At 46.9% G+C, this 14,734-nt stretch overlaps 1 protein-coding gene across 1 annotated transcript in view; it reads left to right on the forward strand.

Annotated features, from left to right (window-relative positions):
* Positions 1–14,734, forward strand: part of EEIG2 (EEIG family member 2) — a 501,852-nt gene that overhangs the window by 427,736 nt on the left and 59,382 nt on the right. The window contains exon 10 of the mRNA XM_086953895.1: positions 8,414–8,483. Within this exon, the coding sequence (XP_086810021.1) occupies positions 8,414–8,483 (70 nt within the window). The remainder of the gene's footprint in view (positions 1–8,413; positions 8,484–14,734) is intronic.

Raw genomic sequence — 14,734 nt, forward strand, 5'->3', positions numbered from 1 at the left:
TTTGACATCTTTCGGGCTCTGTCGTTGGCACCGATACACGTGTTCACAAAGTTCTACTGCCTTTACTGCTAGGTCCAAAAGGAAGGTCATTTCACCAGTTTAGTCCTGCCAAACCTTTTGGTATCAGCTATTCCATAGACCCTGCACTGTGGAAAGTACTGCTTCTGTATCTATTCTAAAGTTGAGGAATCGGAGGTTAGAAGTATCCATCAGAAGAATAAGTCGGAAATACTATTTCTCGTTGCTGCTTTATCTAACCACAGATTCCTCAATGCCTTCCCTCCATTCTGTGGAATGGTCGCTTTTCCCTATTCTAAAAGGTCCCAAATTAGATATCTGCAAAATATTACTTCTGCGTCCAAGGGCACTGACAGAGTTCACAAAGGAACTGGCGTCACCACGCATAGGTGGTACTTACCCATTGTGCAGCTCCATTGTCATTTCCGGGGTGGAACTAAGTTAAAGTGGATTTTATCAAAAGATGAGAGGTACCCCTTAACAGTGTCAAGGGAAATGAGGTTTCAAAGCCTAAACTAAATAGGTCCCCTTGAACAAGCAACAACTATATGGCACATAAATCTGTCAATCTTAGTGTGACAACTAGATATCAAAAAGCATCAATTGTATTCAATATGCAATAAAATAATTAATTGAATATCGGGTTAAAAACACAATAAAATAAAGCTATACAGTGAAAAAAGTTCACTACAATAAATGAAAGTAAAAATACAATATAGATGCAAATTAATTACATACACCAAAAATTATGACCCGCATAATCCCATGAAAAGACAGAGACAGGTAAGACATCATGATTATGCAATACAATTAGTACACTCTGTGTCCAGGTTTTCACCCTTAATACAGCACACTACTAGATTTGTGCTTATAATCAAGTGCTGGAGTCTTTGAGTTGTACGAGAGAAGTGCGTTGACGCGTTTCGATGGAAAATAAGGTTCACTCCATCTTTATCAAGTCTAAAAATCTTTAGCTCTGTCCTATTGGCAGGGTCATGTACAATTATTCGCCCCTGCTGTTGGTTAGAGTGGCGTATATGGAATGGCGCTCCCAATACTGTATTTTTTAATCAAGGATACGTGTATCGCGGTGGAATCCACCAGCCGGAGTATCTAGATCTATTCAATAGAGAGAATAATGCAATTGTACTGGGTCCTATCTTGATTCACTGTCTATGCAACATTGTGCCTAATGTGGGTCACGCAGTGCCAAAATCCGTACGTCACAGAGTAATAGAATCGAAGGTTGTCAATATTCTCGAGTTCGAGGCATGTGGGCTGCTGAATTCATATCTGTGCATAGATCGCCGCCTATTGTTGGGTCCGGATGATTGCACATTGTTGTCCTGGAAGAGTCTTCGAAGTATCACGAGATAGGTGGCTCCTCCCCTGGACTACAGTGCGCATGGGCATCGCCTCCATCCCCAGATTTTTTTTTTCCGCCATTGGGTTCGGATGTGTTTCGGTTCCCTCTGTCGGAATCGATAGTTGTTTAACTTTCCTAACTTGAGACCAAAAGGTCTTTAGGATTCGCGTCGGTATTGTCCATCGTTCGGGTTTGTTTATTCATCGGCTCCGAACATTTGCTGCCTTTCCGCGTGCTGTCGGCGCGGACGGGCCTACACGACGCTCCAGACTACTCAACATGGAACGAACTCCGTTTAAAAGGTGCCCAGTGTGCACCTCAAAGTATTCACACCTCGACGTGCACCCAGTGTGCAACAAATGTTTGTCGCCGGACCATGATGAGGCCAGGTGTATGGCCTGCTCAAAGTTCCGGTGTAAGAAGACTCTCAAGCTTCGTCGGGCCGCAAGACTCCAGGCCCAGTTATCAGCGCCCCCGCCAGACAACATCTTTGAAGAGGACGTTGATGACGACACCGTCCTACAAGTTTCGGACTCCAACCCGGCGTCGGAGGATGAAAACTACGACGCAGGAGACGAGGAGTTTGAGGAAGTCGTCGAGGAGGTAGGGGACGACGACGGGGCCATTGCCACCGTGGAGGATAGCTCAGAGGAGGAGCATCCTCAGACTGACTTAGGGGTCAATCCCCATTATACGGCCCAGGTCGAGGGATCGCCTTCGGGCCTTACCCAAGACCTCAATACTCGTCCCACGGCCCCGCCTTCGGGCCCGGCCACGGACATTGGTGATGCGCCACTCCCAGTACAGAAACCGAAAGTGAAGCCATCAGGGTCCGCACCACCGGTATCGAAACCGAAAGTGAAAGTCGCACTGGTGGGACCGAAGGCTCCAGAGGCCTCAGCGCCTAAAAAGTCCAAAATGGCCACCGAGATCAAGAGCCACGCCAAGATGGCCGACCTGAAGACCCCAGTGTCGAAGCCGAAGGCGAAGACGCCCGACCTGGCTGCGTCGGCGCCGAAGATGGTCGACGCTCTAAAGGGCCGCGTCGACGCTAAGAAGGTCGATGACCCGAAAAAAGCCTCGAAGAAGCGTCAAGACGACCCCAAAGTTCTGGCTGCGCCGATTTCGGTCGACAAGGCCAAGGGTGGTGATGTGTCGGCTCCGAAGACCGTGCCTTTGATCGCCGACCCGACTCCGGACTCGGAAGAATCGCTCGAGCCGGTCCAGCCCTCACCGTCCTTTACCAAAAAGGTCACGGAGTCCCTTCAACGTAGTCGGAAGGACGCATTGGCTCCCGAACCGAAGGATGTGGTGCCGAAGCCTCCACAAAAACCGGCAAAGGCGCAGGCGCCGATCCACTTCACGCTGCCGCCGAAGACGACGCCGAAGGCTTTCGCTCCAAGACATGGGGCCGGGGTGCCCTTGAAGCTGGTGTCGACGCCTAAAGCGTCATTGGTGGTGCCGAAGCCTCGGCTCCAGCCACTCGCGGACGAGGAGCGTCGAGAGGTTGTCATCGACGCCAACACGGGCAAACTCTCTCTCATTAAAAGGAAGATCACCCCGGAGCCAGTGTTAGAACATTTTCGTATTCCACTCAAAAAGAAGTTGGACTCTGCGGGTACTTCTGCCCCTATGGAGCCTGCATCTCCACAAAATCTAGAACTCTCACCAACCCACTCTAACGCTGGGGAGGGTGACGGAGATGAGGAGGAGTACAATTATCCAGCGTACTCGGATCCAGAGGAGGTCAATGAACCATGGTCTGCTGGCGGCGACCCTGAGGACCCTCAGTCAGGACACGAACCGCAGCTTTTTGCAGCGAAAACTTCTCCAACAGAGGACTCTGCAGCCTTCAACGCTCTAATTGAGAGAGCTGCGGCTAATCATGATGTCGACCTCCATGCGGACCCAGTGGATGTCGATTTTCTGTTTGACACTTTCTCGGTGGCTGAAAAGACGGTCAAGACATTGCCTATGCTCAAGGGAGTGCAGAAGCACGCGCCTGAGGTTTTCAGGGAGCCCACTCGGGCGCGAGTCATCAATCCTCGTATTGACAAAAAATACAAGGCAGCGCCCACTGATCCAACGTACATCAAGGGACACTTGCCACTGGACTCTTTGGTTGTATCCAACGCACGCAAGCGGGCAAACTCGCAGACCACGGGTGATGCTCCTCCCCCAGACAAAGAATCGAAAATCTTTGAAGCCTCAGGAAAACGTATTGCTGCGCAGGCAGCTAATATTTGGCGCATTTCAAACACGCAAGCCCTACTTGCACGCTACGATAGGGCGCACTATGACACCCTAGAAACACTTCTGCAGCACTTACCTGATCAGTACAAAGAGGGAGCTGAAATGTTAATTCAGGAGGGGAAGCTAATCACCAATGCTTCCATTAAGTGCGCACTGGACGTGGCTGATACCGCCTCCAGGGCTATAAACACTAGCGTGTTACTGCGTAGGCATGCATGGCTTAGAATATCAGGCTTTAAACCAGACATACAGACAACCATCTTAAATCAAACAGTTAATCCGGACCACCTGTTTGGCCCTGAAGTGGATGCAACCCTTGAAAAAATGAAGAAAGACACGGACACTGCTAAGTCCATGGGGGCCCTCCAGTCCCAGCAGTTTCAGGGTGGTTCCTTTCGCCGCTCCAATAACAGAGGCACCTCAAGGGGTCAGGCATCACAATCCACGCAGTACTATAAAAGCAACACCCAGACCTCATACGCCAACAAGGGTAGAGGTGGTTACAGGGGCAACAATGTCAAGGGCAGAGGATGTGGGAATAACAGCTCCAGGTCCTCCACCGCCAACAAACCGTGATGCCTTGTCACTGCCCCCCGACCACACAACACCGGTCGGGGGGAGACTCCAGCAGTTCCTGCCCGCGTGGAAATCCATCACCACGGACAGGTGGGTCAAATCTCTTATCCAATACGGTTACTGTCTGGAACTTACTTCCACTCCACCAAACATACCTCCAAGAAACCGTCCTGTGTCCGGCGAGCACTTGCACTTGTTGCAGCAGGAGGTCAAAGTCATGCTGCAAAAAGGGGCAATAGAGCTCGTGCCAATGCAAGAAAGGGGAACAGGAGTTTACTCTCTGTACTTTCTAATCCCCAAAAAGGACGGATCCCTCAGGCCCATCCTGGACCTCAGGCCCCTCAACTGGTACATTCTGTCAGAACACTTCCATATGCTCACGTTGCAGCAAGTTCTCCCTCTGCTTCGGCAGGGGGACTTCCTGGCTACGCTGGATCTCAAGGATGCATACTTTCACATTCCCCTGCATCCTTCACACAGGAAGTACCTCAGATTCACAATTCAAGACCAGCACTACCAGTTCAGGGTTCTGCCTTTCGGGGTCACTACAGCGCCAAGAGTTTTTACAAAGTGCCTGGCGACTGTGGCGGCGCATCTAAGACGCCAAAACATCCACGTCTATCCCTATCTGGACGACTGGCTCATTCAGGCAAAGTCAGAACAGCAGTGCGCCGACCACGTGTCCCGCACCATTCATCTCCTGCACGATCTGGGATTCTCACTGAATTACCCAAAATCCCATCTCCAACCCGCCCATATACGGCAGTATCTGGGCGCGACAATAGACACTCTGGCAGCCACTGCGCAGCCAAATTCAGTGAGAATCGCCAGTATCCAGACGCTGATCCAACGATTCAGACCTCAGCACTCGCTTCCAGCGAAGGTGTTCATGCAGTTGATAGGCATGATGGCCTCCTGCATCTCCATTGTCCCGCACGCGAGGTTACATATGCGTCCGCTCCAGGAGTGCCTAGCACGTCAGTGGACTCAGGCTCATGGGCAACTAACAGACCTAGTGTTGGTGAGCGGTCGGGCGTACAGCTCTCTGCATTGGTGGAATCCACAAAACCTTTGCAAGGGCCGACCGTTTCAAGAGCCAGTGCCACAGATTATCCTGACAACGGACGCTTCTCTCCAGGGATGGGGAGCGCATGTACTCCACTACACAGTGCAAGGACTATGGACACTACAGCAAAAGAAGATGCACATCAATGTATTGGAACTGATGGCGATCTTCATGGCCTTGAAGGCATTCAAAGTACATCTGTGCAACAAGGTCGTATTGATCTGGACGGACAACATGACGGCCATGTACTACATTCAGAAGCAGGGAGGCACACACTCTCCGCAGCTGTCTCATCTGGCTCAGAGCATGTGGAAGTGGGCCATTCAGAGGAACATCTTCCTCATGGCGGAGCATCTCCCAGGCAAGGACAATCAGATGGCGGACCTGCTCAGCAGGCACAGCCACCAAATGCACGAGTGGGAGATACATCCATCAGTACTCCAACCGTACTTCCAAAGGTGGGGTCATCCAGAGATAGACCTGTTCGCCACAAGGGAGAACGCAAAATGCCAAAGCTTCGCCGCCAGGTTCCCACACCCGCAATCGCAGGACAATGCGATGTGGATGGACTGGTCAGGCAGATTTGCGTACGCTTTTCCCCCAGCACCTCTGATACCGCTGGTGGCACGCAAGCTCAGGCAGCACTCGATGACTCTCATCCTGGTTGCTCCAACGTGGGCTCGCCAACCATGGTACACCACGTTTCTGGAACTTTCCGTGGTACCGCATCAAAGGCTTCATCTCACACCCAGTCTTCTGACGCAGAGCCATGGCGACATTCAGCACCCAGATCCGCAACAGCTCAACCTGGCGATCTGGCTCCTGAAGTCCTAGAGTTTGGCTACCTCAATCTTCCCCCCGATTGCATGGACATCATTCGGGAGGCAAGGAAGCCCACTACTAGAGCATGTTATGCGGCTAAATAGAAGCGGTTTGTCATTTATTGTGTAAACCACAACATTGACCCGCTGGATGCTTCCATTCAGAACATCATTTGTTACCTGTTCCATCTGTACCAATGCAATTTGGCGTATTCTTCCATCCGCATTCACCTGTCTGCAATGGCCGCATACCTCCAGAATAGGCAACACCTATCACTTTTCAAGTTTCCCGCTATCAAGGCATTTCTGGAAGGACTCAAAAGGGTCATTCCACCACGGACACCACCAGCCCCAGAATGGAACCTCAATGTGGTTCTTACAAGGCTGATGGGTCCTCCTTTTGAGCCACTGCACTCCTGTGAGCTTCAGTTTCTGACTTGGAAGGTGGCTTTTTTAGTAGCAATTACATCGCTACGGAGAGTTAGTGAGTTACAGGCACTCACCATCCAAGAACCATTTTTCCAAGTACATGCTAACAGGGTGGTGCTCCGCACTAACCCTAAATTTCTACCCAAGGTTGTATCTCAATTCCACATAAACCAGACAATTGAGTTGCCAGTGTTTTTTCAAAACCCTGAGTCGCTGGCGGAGCGGATGCTCCACACCCTTGACTTTAAAAGAGCCCTAATGTACTACATTGACAGGACAAAGGATTTTCGAAAGACCAAGCAACTTTTCGTTGCATTTGCATCACACCACAAGGGTAACGCTATTTCCAAAGCTGGTATCGCTAGGTGGATCGTGAAATGTATTCAGATCTGCTACGCTAAAGCTAAACGCACTCTCACAATTCCACCAAGAGCCCAGTCCACCAGAAAGTTGGGGGCCTCTATGGCTTTCCTTGGGAACATTCCCTTAGAGGATATTTGTAGAGCAGCCACATGGTCTACCACACATACTTTTACCAAACATTACTGTGTAGACGTGCACTCTAAACAGCAGGCAGCTGTTGGTCAGGCTGTTCTCAAAACACTTTTTCAAACTGCTGCAGCTGGCACGGGCGGCCGCCAATAATAGGAGGACTGCTATGTATTCTATGCACAGATATGAATTCAGCAGCCCACATGCCTCGAACTGCAAATGCTACTTACCAGTATGCATCTGTTCTTGGCATGAAGGGCTGCTGACATTCATATCGCCCGCCCTCCTCCCCGGCGCCTGTAGCAGCTGCAGTATTCATATATATGCTCATAGCATGGTCATCACTCACATAGTTCACTCCATCTCGGCCAATGGCTAAAAACAATCTGGGGATGGAGGCGATGCCCATGCGCACTGTAGTCCAGGGGAGGAGCCACCTATCTCGTGATACTTCGAAGACTCTTCCAGGACAACAATGTGCAATCATCCGGACCCAACACTAGGCAGCGATCTATGCACAGATATGAATGTCAGCAGCCCTACATGCCAAGAACAGATGCATACTGGTAAGTAGCATTTGCATAATGTCAGTTATTTCTTAATTGCCTTCACTTGTCTGGAGAAGGATCCAGCATAGGTCTAGATAACTGGTCGAATTCCCTTAAATGACGGTCTCTGCATTGAGTGCTTAGTATCAGTTGGCATATACAGGTCCAACAAATCTCTCCCAGTAGGTTTCTTTACTAACTGGGTCTGGCGTCCACAAATGGGGTGCCGAGTTGATATTGATGTTTTTTGATATCTAGTTGTCACTCTATGAATAAGCCCAGTTTTTGTTAACTGTTCCATTTTTAAAATCTCTCGATAGACCTAGTAGGATTGTTTCCTAGGCCCTATAATGTCAACGCACACATATTAACATTCATTAAGGCCTTTATCTTATGTAACATCGAAAAACCTGTTAAAAGCCATGTCGCAGAAGTCAACAGATTGTTTATGTAACTATGAAAACAATAAAATACTGTTTAAAAAAATCCTCTCTACTCAGTCCTATGAATTGATTGATGTTCATCGCAGCAGTGAACTCGGAAGGCTGTATTAATTCTGGGTGTTTTATGCATATTGGTTTATGGTGCTGTGTAATTTAGTGCATTGCTGTAGACTGTCCGTATGAGGTGAGGAGTGTTTTGTTTTTTGGGTTCTTTATTTAAGAAATGATGTCAAGAGGATTTTGCGTGTTTTGCCGGTAAGAATGTATTTTACTACATGTACCTTTTTCATTCGGGGACTGCTTTTTTATAATCTATGTTATGAATGTTTTATTGATGAAATGGTTTGTGCATGGAAGCATAAATACTTTATTAATACACAATTTTTTTTGTTTCCCCACAGAGGAAGGTTTGAGATTGTTTGTAGGACCTGGTGGTAGCACTGCTCTAGGAAGCCACCATTTACCAAACAGGTATGTTTAAAACATGACTACTAAGGTGATATTTAATGGTAATTTATTTGAATGTTGAGTATCTGTGACTTTATTTTTCTCTTGATTGAACACAACATTTATGTATTCACATATTGATCATTGATATATCTGGCACAGTAAAAGATGTACCTAAACTCCCTTCAAATAAAATAAAAAATAGCAGTGAAGCTATTGCCAGTGCAACAGTGCAGTTGGTGTTTGTTATGTAAGCCATTCCCAACATTTTCTCTTTTTGTGAAGCATTTTGTTTTGGGTCAACTGTGCCGTGGGCAGCAATGTAGGAACCCCAGGGTTCACACTCTAATTTTACTCTTCTCGAGTCTTTGGCATGTTACAGTAATAGCAGCTTGCAATCTTGTGTAGGGAGTAGAGGAAGTTACATGAAGGTTTACTCTTCTTTCTGTCAATCTCTTTTTAGCATTTGTATTATAATGAAGGCATTACATAATAGCTCTTCACAAAACAATAAGATGACATGTAACTAGCAAGGATTCTAGAAAAATGTTAGAGCCTTTGTAGTTAGCCAAAACATTAAACCTATTCAGGTACTTTACATCTAACACCTGCTGCCATGCCCAGAGCTTGCCAGAAGGACCAAGTCTGTGGCCTTGGACTGCACCCAACCACCCAAGCAGACGGATAACCCTACAAGCTGTTGTCCATGTTCTTTCTACTCCTTATTACAAAAAAGGAGGAAAGCAAGATCTTAAGAGCACCACTTAGACTCGCATGGCCAAGAGTACACCGAAAGTGTTAGGATGACTGCATTAGGTTAAGTATGGCATCAGAATGTCTTTAATCAATCAACTGAAGTCTAGGGAGGGTGAAGGATACCCAGTTTTGAAAAGTCTTGGTGGCCCTGATCAAAGTTTATAATGGACAGTCAAGTGTACAGATATGCTCAAATACTTTCCCACCTACTTTCTAAGAGTATTCAGCAAAAGGAAGCGTGCAGGGGATGGAGACCCCATGAAGACTGTATATTATTGTGTCAGCCATAATGTGCATATGCAATAGCTGCTGAAATTGAATGGCTGCAAAGGAAGCCAAAGGGGCAGCAGGTTTCTCTTCTCACCAATGTTCAATCAATTCTGTAAATTTTGGAGGATATTGTTACTCTTTGTTACTCAAAAAAACATAAACCTTTATATTAAACCTTAGTATTAAATACATTTTAAAATGCAAACCTACAGAACAGAAAGTATAGCAACATTTGCTCCCCACGTCAGCATAGGCCAACTGGGTAAGCTGCCTTGCAGGAGCACATTTGATGCCCATATATTAGTAAATATTGTGTTCGAGGCATATCAGCTGCAGAATACATACTTGTGCATAGCTCGCCAACTGGTGTTGGGCTCGGATGTTTGCAGTTTATTGTTGTCTTGGAAGAAGTCTTTGTGGTCACGAGATAGGTGACTCCTCCCTTGGACGATAATGCGCATGGGCATCGACTCCATCCTCAGATTGTTTTTTTCCGCCATCGGGTTCGGATGTGACGTTCTGCACTCTGGTTCGGTACCATGTTCCAAACCTCTTTCGACGCGAATCCTATCACACTTGACGGTATTGTTTTGTTAGCAGTCTTTCGACGTGGACACTCCCAAACCCTCGATTCCGGTCGTCGACGAATGCCGCTGGGCCTATCGACGCCATTCGGGCCTACGGCTAATGGAAAGGACTCCATTTAAAAAATACAAAAAATGCCCCCAGTGTGGAGCTAAATTTCCACACAGTGACCATCGCCAAGTCTGCAACATTTGTCTATCACCAGAGCACGAAGAAAAGGTTTGCCAAGCATGCGCCTCTTTTCGATCCAAGAAAACCATCAGTGATCGCCGGGCTCGACGACACATTATGGCGCAACAAGCTGCACCGGTGCCAGAAGACATTTTTGATGAAGGCTTTGACGTTCCAGAGGCAGAGGATTCGGAAGAGCTCGAGATGGTCTCTGAATCCGACGACGTCTACTCCGATGACCACATCACTGCAGGGCAACGAGTGAGTACAAATATCTCTGTACCCCTCCCCCCCCCCCCCCCTCACCCCCCACCCCCTGAAAAACTGAAGGCTCCAGTCAAAACTTTGCCTCAAGGCCTTAGTCGAGACCAAAAGAAAGTTTAAGAAGCCCAGCCTCTGGGCCCTGCACCGAAAACAAAAGAAAAGCCTTCAGGCAGCTCGGGCCAAGCAAGCCACATATCAGTACCCAAAAACGCCGAACCCTTTGGCACCGAGACACCATAAGGCCTCGTATCCGTAAAAGCACCAAAAATCTTCGGATCTGAAGAAAAGTTCAGACTCGGCTCCGACTTTGAAGTCAAAGTCTCACAAAGCTCCTCCTACATCTATAGACACCAAATTAAAGCCACGCTCAGAACTGAAAAAATCGGCACCGGAAGAAGACCAGCAGGAAGAACTGTACCAGCCAGATCCTATCGATCCGAAACAAAAAACATTACATGTTGGACCCTAAAACAGGCAGTTTTGTCAGTCTTCCAACAAAAAAGAGGAAATCTGATACCTCACCCACACCTGAGGTACCTATAAAGAAGAGAGACTTTGCAACCCCGCCCATAAGACACTCTTCTCCTATCCTTCCTACTAAACCTTTATCTCCTATAAACTCTCCTATACCCTTGCCTAGATGTTCACCATGCTCACTTTTACCACTTCAGGATGAGGATGATTTAGGGGATGGGGTAGACACAATAAGGTTCCCTTAGATGACCCTGATGATGTCATTACCCCACCACAGGACACAAATGACAATTTGGATGATCCCACAGATCCTCCAGACCTTCCTGATCCAGACCCATATCCATCTAAGCCATCACCCCCAGATAATAGTATAGGTTTTAGTCAGCTCATGAATAGAGCTGCGCAATATTATGGCTTGGTATTACATTCGGAACTCATGGAAGAACACTTCTTACTGGACACTTTTGCCCATTCACAAAAAGCAATACACACATTGCCAATGCTCAAAGGTGTCATTAAACATATACCAGACATATTTAAAAACCCTGTCAGGACCAGTATTCTCAATCCCCAGATTGAAAGAAAATATAAGCCTGCCCCTAAAGATCCAGTAAACATCAAAGGACAACTCCCCTTAGATTCTCTAGAAGTATACAATGCAAGAAAACGTGCAAATTCCCAAACATTTGGGGATGCACCACTCCCAGATAAGGAGTCAAAACTGCGGATGCATCAGGCAAACAAGTTGCCTCACAAGCAGCCAATCCCTGGAGGATAGCTAACGCGCAAGCACTACTTGCCAGAAATGACAGTGCTCACTATAACGAGCTTGAAGATCTTATCCAACACTTACCTGACCAGTACAAGGCCAAAGCCAACGATCTGGTCCAGGAGGGCAAGTTAATTACAAATGCATACATCAAATGTGCCCTCGATGCAGCAGACACTGCATCTAGATCTATTAACACTAGTGTCTTACTCCGCAGACATGCATGGTTAAGCATTTCCGGGTTTAAACAGGAAGGGCAAACAACTATTTTAAATCAGCCATTTGATTAAGAACACATGTTTGGCCCAGCTGTGGCCAAAACTGTAGAACAAATGAAATAAGATACAGACACTGCAAAATCTATAGGAGCATTACAGTTTCAGCCTACACTAGGTTCCTTTTGTCACTCCTTCTATAGGGGCGGATCCAAGAACATTGGCACGTACACTACTTCCTCCTCCTACAAAAGTCCTACACAAACATCCCCTAACAGGGGATATTTTAAGGTGGGGGGGTACAGAGGAAATAATAACAAAGGAAGAGGTCACGGTAACAACAAACGAACCTCCCCTACTACCAAACAATGACTTCCCTCCGCTCCCTCTAGACTATTCCACTCCAGTCAGAGGAAGACTATCACAGTTCCTACCTGTCTGGAATTCTATAACTACAGACAAGTGGGTAAAACAAATGATCCAGTATGGTTACTGCCTGGACCTTAATGCAACTCCCCCAACTATACCACCCCGACAACGTCCAATGCCCAAAGAACATCTAACGCTTCTCAAACAAGAAGTTCTATCACTTCTTCAATAGCATGCAATAGAACCATTTCTCTTCCAGCATCAAGGCACGGGGGTTTGCTCCCTTTACTTTCTCATCCCAAAAAAGGACAGTCCTCTCCGACCAATACTGGACCACAGACCACTCAACCTCTATATACAATCGGATCATTTTCACATGATCACTCTTCAACAGGTCTTCCCGCTACTCCAACAATGCGACTTCCTTGCCACTCTAGACCTCAAAGACTCCTACTTCCATATTCCCATACATCCTGCACACAGGAAATATCTAAGGTTTGTAGTGGACAGTCAACACTATCAATTGAAGGTACTCCCATTCGGAGTGACCACAGCTCCCAGAGTCTTCACAAAATGTCTGGCAGTAGTAGCCGCCCACTTGCGAAGACAACAAATTCATGTGTTTTCATACCTGGATGACTGGCTCATAAAAGCCAAGTCATACAGCCAATGTGTTCACCACACTCACCAAACAATTCAGCTGATGCACAACTTGGGGTTCACAATAAACCTCACCAAATCCCATTTCCATCTGTCCCACAAACATCAGTATCTAGGGGCCACAATAGACACTTTCAAAGCCCTGGCATACCCCAATCCAGTCAGGTTAGCCAGTATACAAAACCTCATCACAAAATTTCAGCCCTAACATTCACTACTAGCTTGAGTATTTATGCAGCTCATAGGGATGATGGCCTCTTGCATTTTCATAGTACCTCATGCGAGACTTCAAATGCGTCCTTTACAAGAATGCTGAGCACATTAGTGGAGCCAGGCTCAAGGTTAACTTTCAGATCTGGTGTTGGTAGACAGCCGCACACATCACTCTCTGCAGTGGTGGAACACACAAAACCTTTCCAGAAGTCGCCCATTCCTAGAGCCAGTTCCACAGATGGTGCTAACAGCGGACGCATCGCTCACCGGCTGGGGAGCCCATCTCTTAAACCATACAATTCAAAAACTGCTCCACATCAATCACTTCGAATTACTAGCATTTTTTCTGGCATTAAAATCATTACAGACACATCTTATCAACAAAACTGTCCTTGTCCATACGGACAATATGACAGCAATGTATTCTATACAAAAACATGGGGGGACACATTCTCTGCAGCTTTCTCAACTAGCGCAGAACATTTGGAGATGGGCCATCCCACAAAGGATACACCTCCTAGCAGAACGCCTTCCAGGCGTACACAATCAAATTGCGGATATGCTCAGTCGTCAGACACAGCAGATACACGAATGGGAACTTCATCCTCAAGTTCTTCATCCATTTTTTCAAATGTGGGGCCACCCAGACATTGATCTGTTTGCCAAACACACAAAAGCAAAATGCCCAGCCTTCCAGGAATCCACACCCATTATCCAAAAGCAATGCAATATGGATGAATTAGTCAGGCAGATTTGGGTAAGCTTTTCCACCACTCCCACTCATTCCATTAGTAGTACGCAAGCTGAAACAACAGTCTCTCAAAATGATCCTAGTTGCTCCAACATGGGCCTGGCAACCATGGTTCACAACACTCCTGGAACTCTCAGTAGTACCACACGAAAAACTACACCTCTCCCCAAATCTTCTCACACAGAGCCATGGAGAGATAAGGCATCCAGATCCAGCTCAACTAAGCCTGGCAAATCTGGCTCCTGAAGTCCTAGAGTTCGATTACCTTAACCTCCCACTAGATTGTATGAACATCCTTAAAGAAGCAAGACACCCTACCACTAGATCTTGCTATGCAACCAAATGGAAAAGATGTGTTATTTACTGCATGCTTCAATTCAAAACATTATTTGCTACTTCCTGCATCTACAAATATGTAATCTAGAATATACATCCATAAGACTACATCTGGCTGCCCTCGCCGCTTACCTACAAAACAGACATTTGTCACTGTTTAGGGTGCCTGCTATCAAAGCGTTCATGGAAGGACTTAAAAGGATAATTCCACCTACAATCCCATCCTCTCCAGTGTGGAATTTAAATATTGTCCTTACTGGGCTCATGGGCCCTCCATTTGAACCTTTACACAAATGGGAATTGAAATTTGTTATATGGAAAGTAGCCTTTCACATCGCTATCACCTCTCTCAGGCGAGTAGGTGAGATCCAGGTACAAGAACCGTTCTTACAAATACACCATAACAAGGTGGTTCTCAGAACAAATCCAAAATTCCTTCCCA

Source organism: Lissotriton vulgaris, chromosome 1_1 (assembly GCF_964263255.1).
Source record: "Lissotriton vulgaris chromosome 1_1, aLisVul1.2, whole genome shotgun sequence".
Taxonomy (NCBI): Eukaryota; Metazoa; Chordata; class Amphibia; order Caudata; family Salamandridae; genus Lissotriton; species Lissotriton vulgaris.